This window comes from Lissotriton helveticus, chromosome 12 (genome assembly GCF_964261635.1).
Source record: "Lissotriton helveticus chromosome 12, aLisHel1.1, whole genome shotgun sequence".
Taxonomy (NCBI): domain Eukaryota; kingdom Metazoa; phylum Chordata; class Amphibia; order Caudata; family Salamandridae; genus Lissotriton; species Lissotriton helveticus.
The window spans coordinates 454,427,327-454,442,678 of NC_136073.1; the positions used below are offsets into that span (position 1 = coordinate 454,427,327).

A 15,352-nucleotide genomic window follows, 5' to 3' on the forward strand; every position below is an offset into this window, starting at 1 on the left:
TTCTACTCTGTTATCAGAAGGCTACCAAAACCCCTTTTTAGTAAGCCTAGGGTTCATTCTACCTGAAGGAAGGCAGCTACTGCAGCTTTGCTGCGTAATGTACCCATTTCGGAGATTTGTAAGGCTGCTTCTTCGAAGTCAGTTCACACATTCACAAGACATTACTGCCTAGATTCTGATGCCAAGGCAGATGCTCAAGTAGAACAGGCTTCCCTTAGGAATCTCTTTGTTTAAAACTACAGTTTAAATCTCTGTCTCTTCCACCGTGTCTGGTTGTAGGGATGGGCTTGCTAGTGTATTCAAGTGCTTATGACTATACATGGAAATCCCCTGCAAGAGAAGGAATAGTTTCTTACCTGTAACTCCAGTTCTCTTGCAGGGGCATTTCCATGATAAGTCATAAGCAACCCTCCCTCCTCCCCGGTGGAATAGACAGACTTTTTTTTTGTTCTAAATAGGCATTCACTTCTCATCATTTTCAAAAAGAACTGAAGTAACTGCCACTGACTGTGCATCATGGGATACTGGTGGTCTCTGAGTTGTCTTAACCACATCGCTGCTTAAGAGTTTCCCCTGCTGTGCTGGACAGCAACGAAAACGGGTGTGGTCATGACGAGCTCAGCTCGTCATGAGCACCTGAGAGGTATATGCCATGACGAGCTGAGTTCGTCATGAGCATGGAAGGGGTTAAAGGCACAGCATCTAGTGTAAGACATATAATGGCAGCCTATGGCTACTCTGTCCCATCCTTTCATCTCTATCATGAAAAAGGAATTTTGTGAAGTGGGGTTTTTCTGGGTGTTAAGCACCATTAAAAATTACACAAAACATAATATTATGGCATCTTTTTCACTTCAAGATAGATGAAGTTGTGGCCTTTGTAGCCTATTTAGTTAGGCTGCATTATTGTCTTTCCTATCTCGTAAGTGTCTTTACAGGCCTTCGTAAAGAAAGGCGAAAAAATATCCACTTAAGGAGATATTTCTAAAGAAGTGCTCCGGGGTCCCAGCATGTGGGCAGGACTATTCAAGCGCTTAGGACTTATCATGGAAATACCCCTGTAAGAGAACTGGAGTTACAGGTAAGAAACTATTCCTTTCAGTCCTTTCCACTGGATATAGTGTCAACTCTTCTCCTGCATCACAAATATTTCTGCTTACTAAGCACCCGGAGTGCCATAGCCTTTTTGTGGTAGTTGATAATAGGGTTTAACATTCTGGTCAGCTTTGTTTAATATAAGACAGATTGTTGTTGATTGTTTCCTTCATTCGTAGCACCTATCATTCAGTATGCATGCAGCCTTGTTGCACATAGCCTTGTTATGTCACCGGTGGCATGTGAAGTAACAATTGATGTTGTAGCACATATGATAAGGGCTGCATGGCTAAACACTTATAAAGTTCCAAAGGCGAGACCTTTTGGCTATACCAGTGCCTGTTTTCGACGAAAGTTTCTTGAGCCCAGTCTCCAGCTAGACACTAACTTCATGATTTAGAGGCCAGTAATGAGTCATTTGGCAAAACACAAGTGCTTGCCATATCTTCCCACCTTTGTGTTCTGCTGCCAGATTTAGATGGCAGAGTAAGCCAATCTCCATCATAGCATTAATAATTATAATTATAAACATTTGAAAATGTTCATTCCTATGCTAACTTCCAGAATGCATCGACATAGAGAATTAAATTATAGACATACAATGCCTACCATGATGCCAAGTTTTCTTGTTCTTTATCTTTTTTATCTATTAAGAAAATATTAAATATGAAATTTAAAAATGCTAAAACTCCAAATGGCGTTTAGAACTATATGGAGCTGCTATGCTGCTCAAATCATTTCGATGTCTCAGTTTAAAGGAGAAAGCATGAAAGGAAACGAAAGGAAACGGATCCCTTTACATACTGTGTCATATAATGGAAATATTGCACTGTCACTTTCAGGAAGCCATAGCCACCTGAATCAAAGTCTGCAAAGATCTCACTTTTACGTTAAAACTGATTTATTGGTGCAGAAGTCTCCATAACTTGATGATTGTAATGTCTTTCTAAATAATGACTAGGACTGACGTAAGGGCACTCGGACAGTTAGACCTTCCTCATGCTCATCTGCACCTCGTCCTATTCAAGTGGTATCCTCCAGGGAGTTTCTTGAACATTTACCTGGAGCCCTTAGTTTCTCTTATTTAGAATCACAGATTTCATTTGAATCCTTTAGAGAAATGGTGCATAGTTGCCCTATGCTTGGGTGCAGCTGCTACAGAGTTTATGTCTACATGCTCACACTAAGCTAATAAATTAGAAGAAACTTGTTTAAATTAAACTCTGATAAGACGTTGATAATAATTGCTGGATGCACTGAAATTACATGGATATCTCGGTTTGCACCAGAAAATGTAGGCCTTTGTTCCTTACCCTAAAAGGTGCAAGGGACCTTGAGGGTTTGAGGCCTCACTGCACTTTGCGTCTTAGATATAAGTGGTGTCTCATCCCTGACAAAGGCATGTGCATTTTCTGCTCTTAATGTCCTGATCGCTCCCAGATTGGACTATGGTAACTTGCTGCTAGACCAGTTAGTACAAACTCCATGTAAAGAGGCATGGGCAGTGTGCCTATTGTAACCCCTGGCTGTAAGTGAATCAATTAAAAAACAAATTGAATAGGTCGGTTTTTGCAGAGTTTTGTGAATTGACGTTGGCTTCCTTTAGATATCGGTGGAAAGGAGAATGTCATTCTGCAGTCTTGAGGCTGTGTACTCTGGTCATGCACCACTGTGTTTTATCCCCTCAAAAGATCCTTGTTATATCTTTTTTGGTATATATCTAAGTATATATTCAAATGAAACACAAAAAATATAAGCAATTCAATTACAAAACATTAAATAAATGACCAAATAAAATATAAAACCAAATTTAGAAAACAAACCAGAGATTTCTGGTATGAGTATAATCTGAAACCATGTTTTGCGGGTCATCTGGACCTTTGTCCTAGTACATTTTGTGGACTATGCAGAGAACCAAGAAATTTACTCTTGGCTTCTACTGGAAGCCATTGCGCACTTTCAGGGAAGAATTAATGTGGTAACTTTTTTTGTTGGTTTATGCTCTTTCTGGTCATTTGCTTCTGTAATCTTTGAAGTCTGGCAATGAGTTTCCTAGGATGAACTGTATAGAGGATGTTGAAGAACCTCAGATGTGCCAGGGCCAGGTTTTTCATAACTCTATCCAATACTTAGAGGTTCATTACGATGACGTTGAGACTGCAACGGACAGGCTGTCGGTAGTGGTCTCACCGCCATAGGAAGGCCACGGTAGCTAGCGGTTCCATGGCGGTCTGAAACTCTGACAGCCACACATCTGACGGGCTCCTTGAGCCCGCCGGTGTGGTGCAGGGCCTCCTAATTCATGCATTAGTGGCCGTGCCTATCAGGGATTAGGATGTCCCTACCCGCTTGCCTTTCTATGGCGTTTCACCCGCCACGAAAAAACTGATGGGATGGACATTGGGGACCCGTAGCGGGCCCCCTTCACCCAGGGCACATTTTTGGGGGTTTTGGGGGGCACCTATGCTGCCCTCCCACATATCTGTGCACCATGTGCCTGCCACATAGTGCAGGGATATGTAAAATGCCCTGTTTTCACATTGCAGTGGGTGCTGCAGCCAGAAGCACCCGCCGCAATGTAAATTGGTGGTGGTCTCATTGTAATTGGCCCTGTTAGGCAGGCGGTCCCACTCCCCGATACAATGGTGGACAGACTTCAGTCTGTCCTCCATCGTAACGAATTCCTTCATTTGGAGTAATGGAAATGTTTTCTGAAACAATGGAAGTGCTTTCTGAAGTAGGGAGAACTGTTGATGGATCCTATTGATAACTGCTTTGAACAAAAGTTCAGGTTCCCAGCATTTTGGACAGTTGTGGAAGGGCTTGCAAGATCATGGGGCCAGATGAGTGGCTGTGGGAAGAGTTTGGGATAATTGACACAATATTGAGGTAAACAATATCATTTGACACAATTATCATGTAAAAGATATTGTTTACCAAAATATTGTGTCTCTATACTTATAATGGTATGTAAAAAATATTGAACATAAAATATTGATTACGGCGAAGAGCACTCTCAAACAAGTTAGATTTATTGGAAGAAAACAGCTCCGGTATGTAACACTCAAAGGCATCACAATGCCTAATGCTTTTCAGATTTCTCAAAGCCAGCATGTGTGATAGAGCGGCATTGCTTCTAATTTATCCTTTAATCACTTTCAGTTGGTACAATGCATCAAGTTGGTACAATGCATCTCTGGATGGTATGTCCCAAAAAATATTGGTAGGATTTTACATATTTTCTGCTGTAATCTGTAACTTCTCTTTCTTTATGCAATTCTTAATCATGATTGAAATAAAGAGACTCCAATTGCAGCCTTTAAAACCTTCATGTTTATCAGCTTCAGAAATGTTCGTATTGTATCCCCTTTTCTATTGCAAAATTTGAAATGTGAAAGGTTTATGCAAGAAAGGTCTTACTATCAAAAGTGTGTCATAAAAACTGAATTCTGACTCTGCCGTTGCCTCACTTCCTTGGGATAACGAAACCCCTTGTACAGTTTGCATAATTTGCATTCTTAGCCATACATTTTATGATTTTGACTCCTGTTGTTTGAAAAGATAGAAATACAGTAACCTCTGCTTACAGCCCCACCTGGTAGCTGCCAGGCTGAAAGTAATTTATGCTTGCTTAATCAGTTGTGTGCATCGTAAATAGTACAGATTTGTATATCTTATTTTCTTATTTAGTAAGTTGTCATGGTATTGTTACGCATATTTAAATTTAATAAGACTAAAAAAAGATTATTCAAATTTCAGGATGACAAAAAAATTTCTGCGTGACCACTGCAAACAGCACAAACTGTATTGCACGCCATACTTGAATGACACACTCTACCTTCACTATAAAGGTAAGTCTGTTTTCCTGCGGAGAGCTTGTTGAATGATCGTCTATGACGCCAAGGTGTAGATATCTACTTCTGTAACCGATGCTACCCAACACATATCTACAGTCAGATAATTGCTGAACATCTACCTAAAAACAAGTGATGATTTTTTTAGCATAAGGGCATATTGTGTGTAACCTTCTTCTATATGGAGCTTTTATAATCTAGTGAATTTACTTAAAAATCTACAGAATGTATTGTAGCAATATATCCATATGATATTTCCATTGCGCAAACCTAGCCAAAAGGCAGCGGAGTGCTGTACACGGTCAAAGTCAACAAGTAATATGAGTGGAAGCTGGGTTGTGGTTGGTAAATGCATTGTGATTTAATGTTTTTTTAAAGAGGTGAGTCTTCAACTCTTTCCCAAATTAGAGCAGCATTGGGGTGGTCTTCATGTTGTTTCAGATCCTAGGTGCATAGATGTCAAAAACCGGGTTTCTTGTTTTTTTCTTTTTTACACTTCTTGGACTGCAGTCTGATGCTGCCCTGGCAGCGGTTGTGCCAAGAACCACCAGGGATTGAGAGTTTATCTGCAAGATAAGGGAGGAGTCTGGCCGTGGTAGCTTTTTAAATGATACAGCTGGTTTTGAAGATAGTGTGGGCCAGCAAGGGAAGCCAATGGAGTTCCATCAGGATGGGGTGATTTGATCATATTTCCTCAGGCCCTGGATGAGGTGGTCTGCAGCACGTAGAATGACCCTAGGGAGTGCCAGCACGGACTCTGGATGGCCATGAAGTAGGACATTACCACCATTCAGATGCAATAGTATGAGGACTTGAAAAGCACTTCTGAAATAATTTGGAAGAAATGGGTGGACTGTCCTTAGAAGAGAGAGCTGGTACCAGGATGTCTTTGTTTTTCAGTTTTTTTGCAATCAATCACCTTAGATTGAGGTTGGTGTCCAGGGCGGATCAAAGTGATTTGGCATTCAGGTGAAAGTTGGGTTTCAAAGCTGTCAAGGTTCATGTAGTCAAGCCAGGTTTGTACTATATCTTGTTTGTTTTACTTGGCAAATAAAAGGAATTCTATCTTTGGTTGATCTTCAGGTAGGCGCTGGACATCCAGGTCTGGATGATGTGCAAGCATTCTTTCAGGTGTAGGATGTGTGAATTAGAGGAGCCTTTCAAGTAGAGTTGTGTATCATTGGCATATTGGTGAATCTTGATGCTGTTATTTATGAGTAGAACACCAAACATCTCCATGTAAAGGTTGATGATAAGAGTCAGTATGGAGCCCTGGGGAACAACACAGGTAACAGGCATCTGGTGGTGCCCATGTGAACAAACTGGTGTCAGATTTAAAGGTAAGAGGAGAACCAGTGAAGGACATTACAAGTGAATTCCATTTTGAGGCTCAAGGATCCTTTTGGGGGTGGGATGGTTGACTGTGTCGAAGGCAACTGCGAAATGTCCGGCAATATCAGGGGGCAGGAGTCATCTTTGTCTGCAGTAAAGAGAATATTGTCTTAAATGTGTAAGCTAGGGGTCTCCATGCTGCAGTGTGATCTGAAGCTATATTTGTAGTCATGCAGGAAATGGTTAGGATTGATTGTATACAAGTGTTGAGCATAGTCTTTTTTTTCGGTGATCTTGCCAATGAATGGTAGGTGAATTATTGGCTGTATCTATTGAGGTCATCAGAGTCTAGTCTATGTTTTGTTAGGGGTGAGAGGATCTGGCCTGCCTGAGAGCTTCTGGAAAGTTGCCTTGTGTCAGGAAGGCAACAACAATAATAAGTGTGGGTAAGAGAGCATCACCAGAGAGAGCTTTGATTTGGGACAATGGTAAGACATCACCTTCTTAAGAAGTGGCTTTGAGGGAGTTGAGTATGTAAGTGAGATCTGGGAGAGATTGTACTTTGAAGACAGATCAATGTGATATTTTAATGGAAGAGATGGGTGCAAGAATTGAAGCAAGTTTGAATTCAATGATGTGCTTTTGGATTTTCTTTCTGTTTTCACTAAAGAGGGGTTGATTGCATTGCACTTTCCTGTAAAGGAAGAAATAGGTGGGTCTGCCCGCGGGTTGATGCAGTGCTTGATTATGTTGAACAGTGTTCTGCTTTTGTTGGTAGCTTCATTGATGGTGTTGTTATAGTACATTGATTTTACTGATGTGATGGGCTCTCTGGGTGCTGCGTAGAGGGACTTCAGTCCCAAATGACTAGGAGTTCTGTTTTCTTCCATTTTCATTCTTGTCTGAGGATAGATCATTTATTGTCAGCAAGGTCTTGGTTCTAGGTTGCTGAAGGCGTCTATTAATTTAATCTGAAAGGCACTTGAAATGTCCTGTAGAGACATCTCAGAATACTGCTCTCTTGAAGAAAGTGTCTGCATTATGCTTTGAGTTCTTGAGTTTTCATTCCATAAGATGTGCATAACTTGTAATATACCCAGTATTCTTTATGCCGGCCCACAGAATCATGTGAACTGATACACAGTAGTCAGCAAGAGACAATATTCCATGGTTTGACTCTTTCCTTGGGGCGCATTTTTTCACAGAAGAAACTAATCACTCTCTTCAGTAGTTTGTTTAAATATCTGCCTAAAACTTCCTGTTTATGCCAAGCTCTTGACAGCAACACGTTAAGGAAAAAATAATTAACTTTGTGGCCTAATACATATTAAACCTTGCTAAGTTTTGTTTTGTATTACATTGTAATTGTGTTTCTATAGTTCCTACTACTCTTGCAAAGTATTTGAAGAGCTTAGTCTTGGTTGTCAACTGATAGTCCTCTAGATCATTAGTTTTTTCACATGCCTCACTTCTCTTGAGATGACCTTAACATCACATTGCTTAATGATTTGTACTTTCTGATTTGATCTCTCATTTTGTTAAACAATGCCTCAACTCATGGTATGAGTTGTGATTTGGTCATGTGTCTTGTCCTGTTTTCACTCCTCAGATAGCCTCCCCTTCCTGTTTCCCTTTGCCTTGGTGTCCCCTGGAAGGGAGACTTATTTGCATTTTATTTTAAAAAACAAGTTAAGTTTAAAAATAAACAATTGTTTTTGGCAGCACGTTTGGATACTTGCGGCATAAGGGGATTTAATTTGCACAAGGTGATTTTTAGATGTATTAAATTATGACTGTTGATAAGTTCATTTGAGTGCAGGTTTTACTATCAAAACGGTCCCCTAATGTTGAACAGGCAACTTATAGAACACACTGTTAGCAGAATTCTCCAGCATGGGATCTTCATTAGCATTCATGGATACTGAATTGCCTTCACCTATATGCGGGATCCAGAAGAGCTACGGTTTTCAAGGGACGATGCTGAGGGAAAATTAATTATTTATATAATTTTCCCTCTGCCTCGTCCCTTGAAATCCCCCCTAACCCACCCCAACGCCCCACCGCCTTTACGGACCCCGACTGATCCTGAATATGTGCCATAATGATAAATATCTTTCCCATAAAATCTTTTCTACATATCTGGACCAACCTTTCCATTTTCGAATTTACAGTTAAGTTCAGAATTATCTTTACTACTGTATGACAGCAACCAAGTTCCAACATACTGAAAAGATCTGTGTTCATTGTTCTGCTGTATGTCTCAATGATCACTGTACCCTGGACATCTTGCCCTTTCTTTACTATTTTCTTCTTTTTTTTAAGTTTGGTTTGTTAAAACACATTTTTGCTTTACTTGAAGTCTTTTTGTCTCTTTTTCAATTCAGAAACTGAATTGGTTTATAACCTTTAACCAATAGTGGTTGTCTCATCTGCAGTTCATTCAGCTACTATGCTGGCACTGTTTAACAAGGCCCAATTTGCAATGGGAAAGACCCAGAGAAAAATGACCTTACATTACTCATTAGTTCTTTCTGACAGCCATAACACTTATGCCATTCATTTGTAACAAACATATTATACAGGAGACAAATTCTTACAATGCTGGGTGAGTTTATAAGGAGTCATAGGTCTCTCTGTGATGTTTCTGGGACATGCTTCCACAATGCAAGAAGTCCCCAACATAGCAAAAGAGACAGAGCCATGAGGAAGAATGGGAATGGGGTTGACTCTCTTTCTACCGCAGAGTTTGATGGGTCCACTTTTTAAAACTCACAGATATCTCTCAGATGTTTCTGTCATCACTGTAGCCACACCTCTTGGACAACCGAGTGGTGTTGTAGCACCTATATTTATTGAGCTATGCCACACCCAATTTTGTATATAGTAATAGCACAATTGTTGAGCTTCTGGCATTTTAAAAATCAGATTCTGCATAAAATAACACGATCTTTTCAAGTACACATTGATCACATGTACAACTCCTTCTTTGTGAACAATAAATTCTTCTTTGCACAAACATGTTTTAAAATTTGGTTGACCAATTAGCAGCATAAAGAGGTACCAAAGCTACAATCTCTAATCTATTCCCTATTTTGTCTTATTTGTGCAGATTAACCTAAGTCTTGATGGAGCTATATTGTTTTGTCTGCCTAACGTTTTTTGTTTGTCATGGATAACCATTAGGAGAAGTACCATGGTTGAGTGGTCAACAAAGCACCACTTTTTCTGTATTATTTCCTAACCCATTGAAACAGGCTTCTACATTGAGTTGCCTAGTCAAGTCAGCCAGCCACAGATCCCTTCTTCTGGAGTGCTGTGTAGTTTCCAGACTAGAAATTCTAGCCCCCCTCTCCCACATGAATTTGTTACAATGATGCAACATCTTCCATTATCATGTTTATTTGTAATGCTTGAGACAGCAATACATTAATTGACTGTTGCTATTCTCCACAACTGTACAAGGAATGTATTATGCAATCGCTATAGTTTTTTCCTGCTATCTGTAGCCATCTCAGGGTGGTTAGCTCTAAATAATCCATATTGTCTCAGGGTAACGTAGCTGCTCAGATATTTCATAGTCTTACTACTATCATATCTAGTAGACAATAAATTACCTAATCTACTAGGGAGATTAAGATTCAGTGTTTGGGATTACCTAAATTTACTTTAAAGCTCAAAACATTTTGGGTATCTCCAAGTTCTTCAATTAGTGCCAGTAGAGAAGTTATTAAATGTACTAGTCGTAGCAGGATGTTGTCTGCAAACATGGTGCATTATATAAATGTGCAATATGCATACCCAGATAGATAGAACTGACCATGTCCAGATTTGATACAGTGAGACATTGGGTTGTTGGTTGAGCGGGGTGTTCACCCTGCTTAAGTAACAGGCACAATTCCTGTCAGGATGAACCACAAAAGTCACTAAATTAATCTGTGCTTAACCCTCTGACAGCTTGGCACAAAGGCAGTCAGGCTTAACTTAGAGGCAATGTGTAAATAATTTATGCAGCACAAAAACGACAATAAGGTGACAATACAACCCAAGCAGAATCCAACACAAAGTTAGAAAAATAGGGCAAATTTGAATAAATTATTTGACACCAAAACGACAAAAATCCAATTAGTAGAACTGACGTTATCAATTTTTAAAGTTTAAGGTAAAAAAATAATGCCTCAAATATCAAAGTGCCAACCTCAGATATCTTGTCAAACAAAGACGGGTCAAAGTCGAAAAATATGGTCGACCGTGATGGAGCATGAGTTGGATACAAGTAGAGGATTGGGCCCTGTTAGCGCTTACCTTAGGACAAAGACATTTAAAAAAAAAATAATCTGATAATTCTGAGAAGGTAAAAGCTCAGTGGCGCAAGGCTGCAGGTGGGGTCTGAGGAGGAGGCGTCATCAGGGAGCTGCTGGATGAAGTCGCAGTGAAGATTTCTATGTTCAGACTTTGTCTCTCTTTGGAAGTCAAACATCTTCAGCGGAACGAGGCAGGAGTCTGTAGCCGACACGAGTTCCAGGAGACTGGATACCTCTTTTGCAAAGGACCACTCTACAGGATTTGCTGCTGAAAGAAGAATGTGGTGAGAGCTACTGTGAAGTCAGGCCGACTGGCGATGTACCTTGAGTGGATAGACAAACAGGTTGGGCACACCTTCCCTCAGTTCCCAAATTCATTTTTAGCCCAAATGTTTTATAAGTCTAAGTATAAGATTTTGGCTATCTTGGCACCTTTAACACCACAACCAAGGCACCAGACTGGAGGGGCACTTGGGGATTCAGGACTCACTCAGGCTGGGTCCGGGTTTGGGTTCAGGTTGGTTGAAGCCTTTTCTGTTCCTAAGGCTCTGACCAGGAGGACAGCAATTTAGCCTTTGGAGTAACTCTGGTAGTCCTGGGTTCAAGTGATAAAACAGGGCTCAATCAGCAGGGCAGACCTCTGAGGGTTCTAGGCAAGCTTCAGGCAGCAAAGCAGCCCTTCCAGCTGCAGCAAATCAGTCTTGTGAAGTACACAGCAGGCGACAGCAGCAGGTAGTTCTTCTGCAGGTCCAGAAAGTAAACTGAAGAGTAAGTTTGAAGGTCCTATTTTTATACCTGATGCCTTGTTTGAAGTAGGTGAAGTTTCTAGAGAATTCCCTTTGAAGTGATTAAAGTGTCGCCTGCCATAGCTCAAAGCTGGCTGCATGAACAATGCAAGGGTGACAAGTCCTTTCTGTGAAGACAGAGCACAGCCTACAGTAGCAAATGGGCCAATGTCCCAGGCCTGCCATTGCAGCTTGAAAGCAGTTTTAAACTACCAATTCAACTTGTCAATATAACCCCCTTGCCAAGCCTTACACTCCCCTTTTATTGCATATACGCCACCCCTAATGTAGGCCCTAGGTAGGCCATAGGGCAGGGTGCATTGTAATTAAAAGGTAGGACATGTACTTTTACATTTTACATGCCCAGGTAGTGAAACACTCCTACATTTATTTTTCATTACTGCAAGGCCTACCTGTCTCACAGGATAATATTGGGTTATCTTATTAGATTTAATAAGTGCTAACCTTTGATTGGGAACTGGTAAGCATTTCTTGTTTAGTGTTTATGGAATTGCAATTAAAAATGCTCTTTAATGGGAAAGTCAGATTTAAAATAAAAAAATTGAAAATGCCACTTTTATAAACTCTAGGATGAGTGCAATAGGGTAGTGCTGACCTTGTCTAAGACAGATTGTCCTAGGTAGCATTTTCTTTCAGAATAGGTGGTGGAGTAGTACCACTTCAAGGTTAGCACACCAACTTGGTTTAAATTTGAGCACTTTGGTTCACAAGAATACTAAGATTACCCTGAGTGCACTACGGCTGTTATTTTCCTTACACTTTTAGAAAGTTGGCATTTTGCTGCCCTAAACGATTTGGTGCCTGCAGCCTGTGCTAGATAACATTACTAGGTGTAGTTGGCAGTTGGACTTTGTTTATTCTTCCTAGACAGCCAGTCAATGCAGAGATTAGGTGTGCCTGAATGGGCCATCAACTGGTAGGATGGGGAAGTGGAGTTGGGCATAGCTTCACTTACAACTCAATAAGCTGTGCTCTGACTCCACACAAAGAACCTGTCACCCCTGCATTATTCATGCACCCATGCCCCTCCTGCACCCCTGCTTCCAGACCCTATGGTCCAGGGCGTAGCATCTGAAAGAGACACGTTAGTGATAGATTCCTTACTTTAGAATATCCCCAGGCGTCAGACTGGATCCGGAAAATTTTGCGTAGCAATACCCCTGCGCGCCGGTAGGCGTCGTCCGCGGCTCCGCGTCCGTCGCCGGTGTCGTTAGCACCGGAATGACGTCGTCGGAGTACTTAGACGCCGCCCATGTGCGCTGATGTCAGTTCTTCTTTTTTCCGCACCAGCTAGCGCAGATCCGGAGAAGCTCTACCCCTTAGTCATTTTTTGACTAAACTTTTTTGATCTTTTGATCATTGCTCTTTTCGAGTCTTCGACTCCGACGGTGCCGGTAGGGATGCCCGGGTTTAAAGCCAATCCAGAAGGGCCCCCTGCAACGAATACGGGCAGACGTCAGGGGAAAGTAACACAATAGTTAGGAGAAAAGTCCACCCACATAGATTCGGCAATGGCTCATAAGGAGTCCACTAATTACCATGCATAACAAGGAGCTCACCAAGGGGGCAACAGAGGATTCACTGGGTAGAATAAGTCTCAAGCATAAGTGTACAAAATCTTTATTTTCTTTTCTTCATATTTTGTTAATGTACTAGTTATTCAAAACATCAGACACCATAACATCTCAATAAATAGATAGAAAATTACATCAATAAATACACATAATAAAACATAGTTTCCCCGCATCAACCTCTCACCAACCATACACTAACTTATCATTCAATCACGCGCATACATCCACACATGTACCACACTCAATACAAATTTCTCAACAAAATCCTCAGAGTGACACAGGAATGGGATCCAGCGGAGCCTTCGTAGCACACTGCCAGAGTCCAGATCGATAATACAGGATCCCAACATCAAGTAACGCCAACGCGCGTTTCGGTGCCAGGCCCAGATCTAGGGGCGCACCTTCGTCAGGACTTTCACACCGAGGGAGGGGGGAAGACACAGCTCATGAATGATACACCAGTGACAAATCTGAGCCACTGGTATACTGATCCAAAAAGGGTGCTGTCGATTCGTCACAGGTCCACAAAGATAACATCGAGCCCACACTAATCCGTTCAGAACCGGTTAAAGAAGTTTATTCCTCCATAGTTTTTACGTTTTTTTTTTCCCCTCCCCTTTTTCACAAGGGTGGTAGTTTCGTACTTCAAGAGATCCCGTGCACGTGTATTGTAAAATGTACAACAAAGATCACATAGTCAGGCCCACGATCGAGAGAGTCCATAAGACTTTTACGCAAACAGCTGTAGGAACTTCATTCTCTGAAACCCGCCGATCGTTCGTGAGGACCTGACGTGAGGAGAGCCTTACCTTCTGCAATATACTTCAGCGTCGCCGCCTGCCCCACACCTTCGGGTCCCTGGGCATGACGCGACGCCGGAGGAGGTCGAGCGGTACCTCATGGCCATGAGGTCCCTCCCTTCTCAGCCGGGTCCCGTGACGCCTCTGGGCCCAACGGCCCCGGCTGGAGGCCCTAGCGGGTCGGGGGCTCCGGCTCCGACGCCGTCGGGTGCTTCGGCCCCGGCACTGCCGGCGACTTCGGTCCCGGCGCCGCAGGACCTCACCGGATCCGCTTCCGGATCCGGGCCGTCGCCGGTCGACCTCACGACCTCACCGGCGCCCAACCCGTGGGTGTCGCCCCCGGCACCCCCTGTGGACGCCGTCCCCAATGTTCCTTTCGGTCCGACTCTGGCGCCGGAGCGGCGCCGTTGGGCACCGTTGGGCGCCGCTTCCGACGGTGATGAGATGGAGATGGGTGACGAGGGAGATTGGGAGAGGTCTGAGGACCCTCTGGCACAGGAGTGCCAGTCTCAAGAGGACTGGGCATATGAGCTTGGGGAGGCCAGTGGTATTGACACTTCGCCAGACACTGGATTTGTCTCCCCTCCCACCGTGGCTATGGAGGAGGGGGCTGCTTACAGTGTAGTGTTGACGAGGGCGGCCAAGGCCTTAAACCTTGAGCTCCCCGTCGCGGCCGTGAGGACTAACCTCCTCACTGAGGTCCTTAAACCGCTGGCAAGCTCCAGTGAGCCTCTGCTGCCGTTTAATGAGGCCTTGTGTGACGTTCTGGTGGGCACTTGGTCCAAGCCCGCCACAGGTCCGCCTGTGGATAGGAACGTGGCCAGATGCTACCGCCCGGCTCCGGGCGACCCTTGCTTTTTGTCCACCCATCCCACCCCGAGAGTCTGGTCATCCAGGCCTCTACTTCCCAGACCGCATTCCCGACGGCCCCGCCCAATCGGGAATCCTAAAGGTACGAACAGTTCGGGAAGAAGGCGTTCTCGTCCCTGAGTTTGGGACTGCGGTCTGTCAATTCCGCATGCCTCTTGGGCCGCTACACCCACACCCTGTGGGACATGGTCGCGGACGTGCTGCCACAATGTCCGGAGGTGGTCCGGGCTAAACTCGCCCAAGCCCTTGCGGAGGGTCAAGATGCAGCGCAATATTCCATCTGGTGTGGGCTGGATACCACGGACTCACTAGGCAGGGCGATGGCAATGACGGTTCGACGCCACGCCTAGTTGAGGACCGCCAACTTTTCGGCCGATGTCCAGTCCACTCTTCTGGACATGCCGTTCGATGGCCGTCGCCTCTTTGGCGACAAGGCAGACCATGCGCTTGAGCGTTTTAAGGACTCCTGGGCTACGGCCAAGTCCTTGGGCCTCTCGGCCACACGCCAGCAATCGGGTGCCTTTCGCTCCTTTCGTGGCCACGGAAGGGGTGCCCCCACACGAGCTGCCAGCCACGCCCCGCAGAATGTTCAACAGCGCGGTGGTGGCCGTTGAAACTGCCGTAGCGGCAGTCAGGGAGACCGGCGAGGCCAGTCCACACCTCCCTCCGCAGCACCTGCCTCAAAACCTTCCTAGTCCGTGTTTTCAGGCCCATGTGACG

At 43.6% G+C, this 15,352-nt stretch overlaps 1 protein-coding gene across 5 annotated transcripts in view; it reads left to right on the top strand.

The window, feature by feature from the left end:
• DNAAF1 (dynein axonemal assembly factor 1) overlaps positions 1 to 15,352 on the top strand; it is a 504,693-nt gene that overhangs the window by 284,380 nt on the left and 204,961 nt on the right. For all 5 annotated transcript variants that reach the window (XM_078669123.1, XM_078669125.1, XM_078669127.1 and 2 more), the window contains one exon: positions 4,855 to 4,946. In XM_078669123.1, the coding sequence (XP_078525249.1) occupies positions 4,855 to 4,946 (92 nt within the window). The remainder of the gene's footprint in view (positions 1 to 4,854; positions 4,947 to 15,352) is intronic.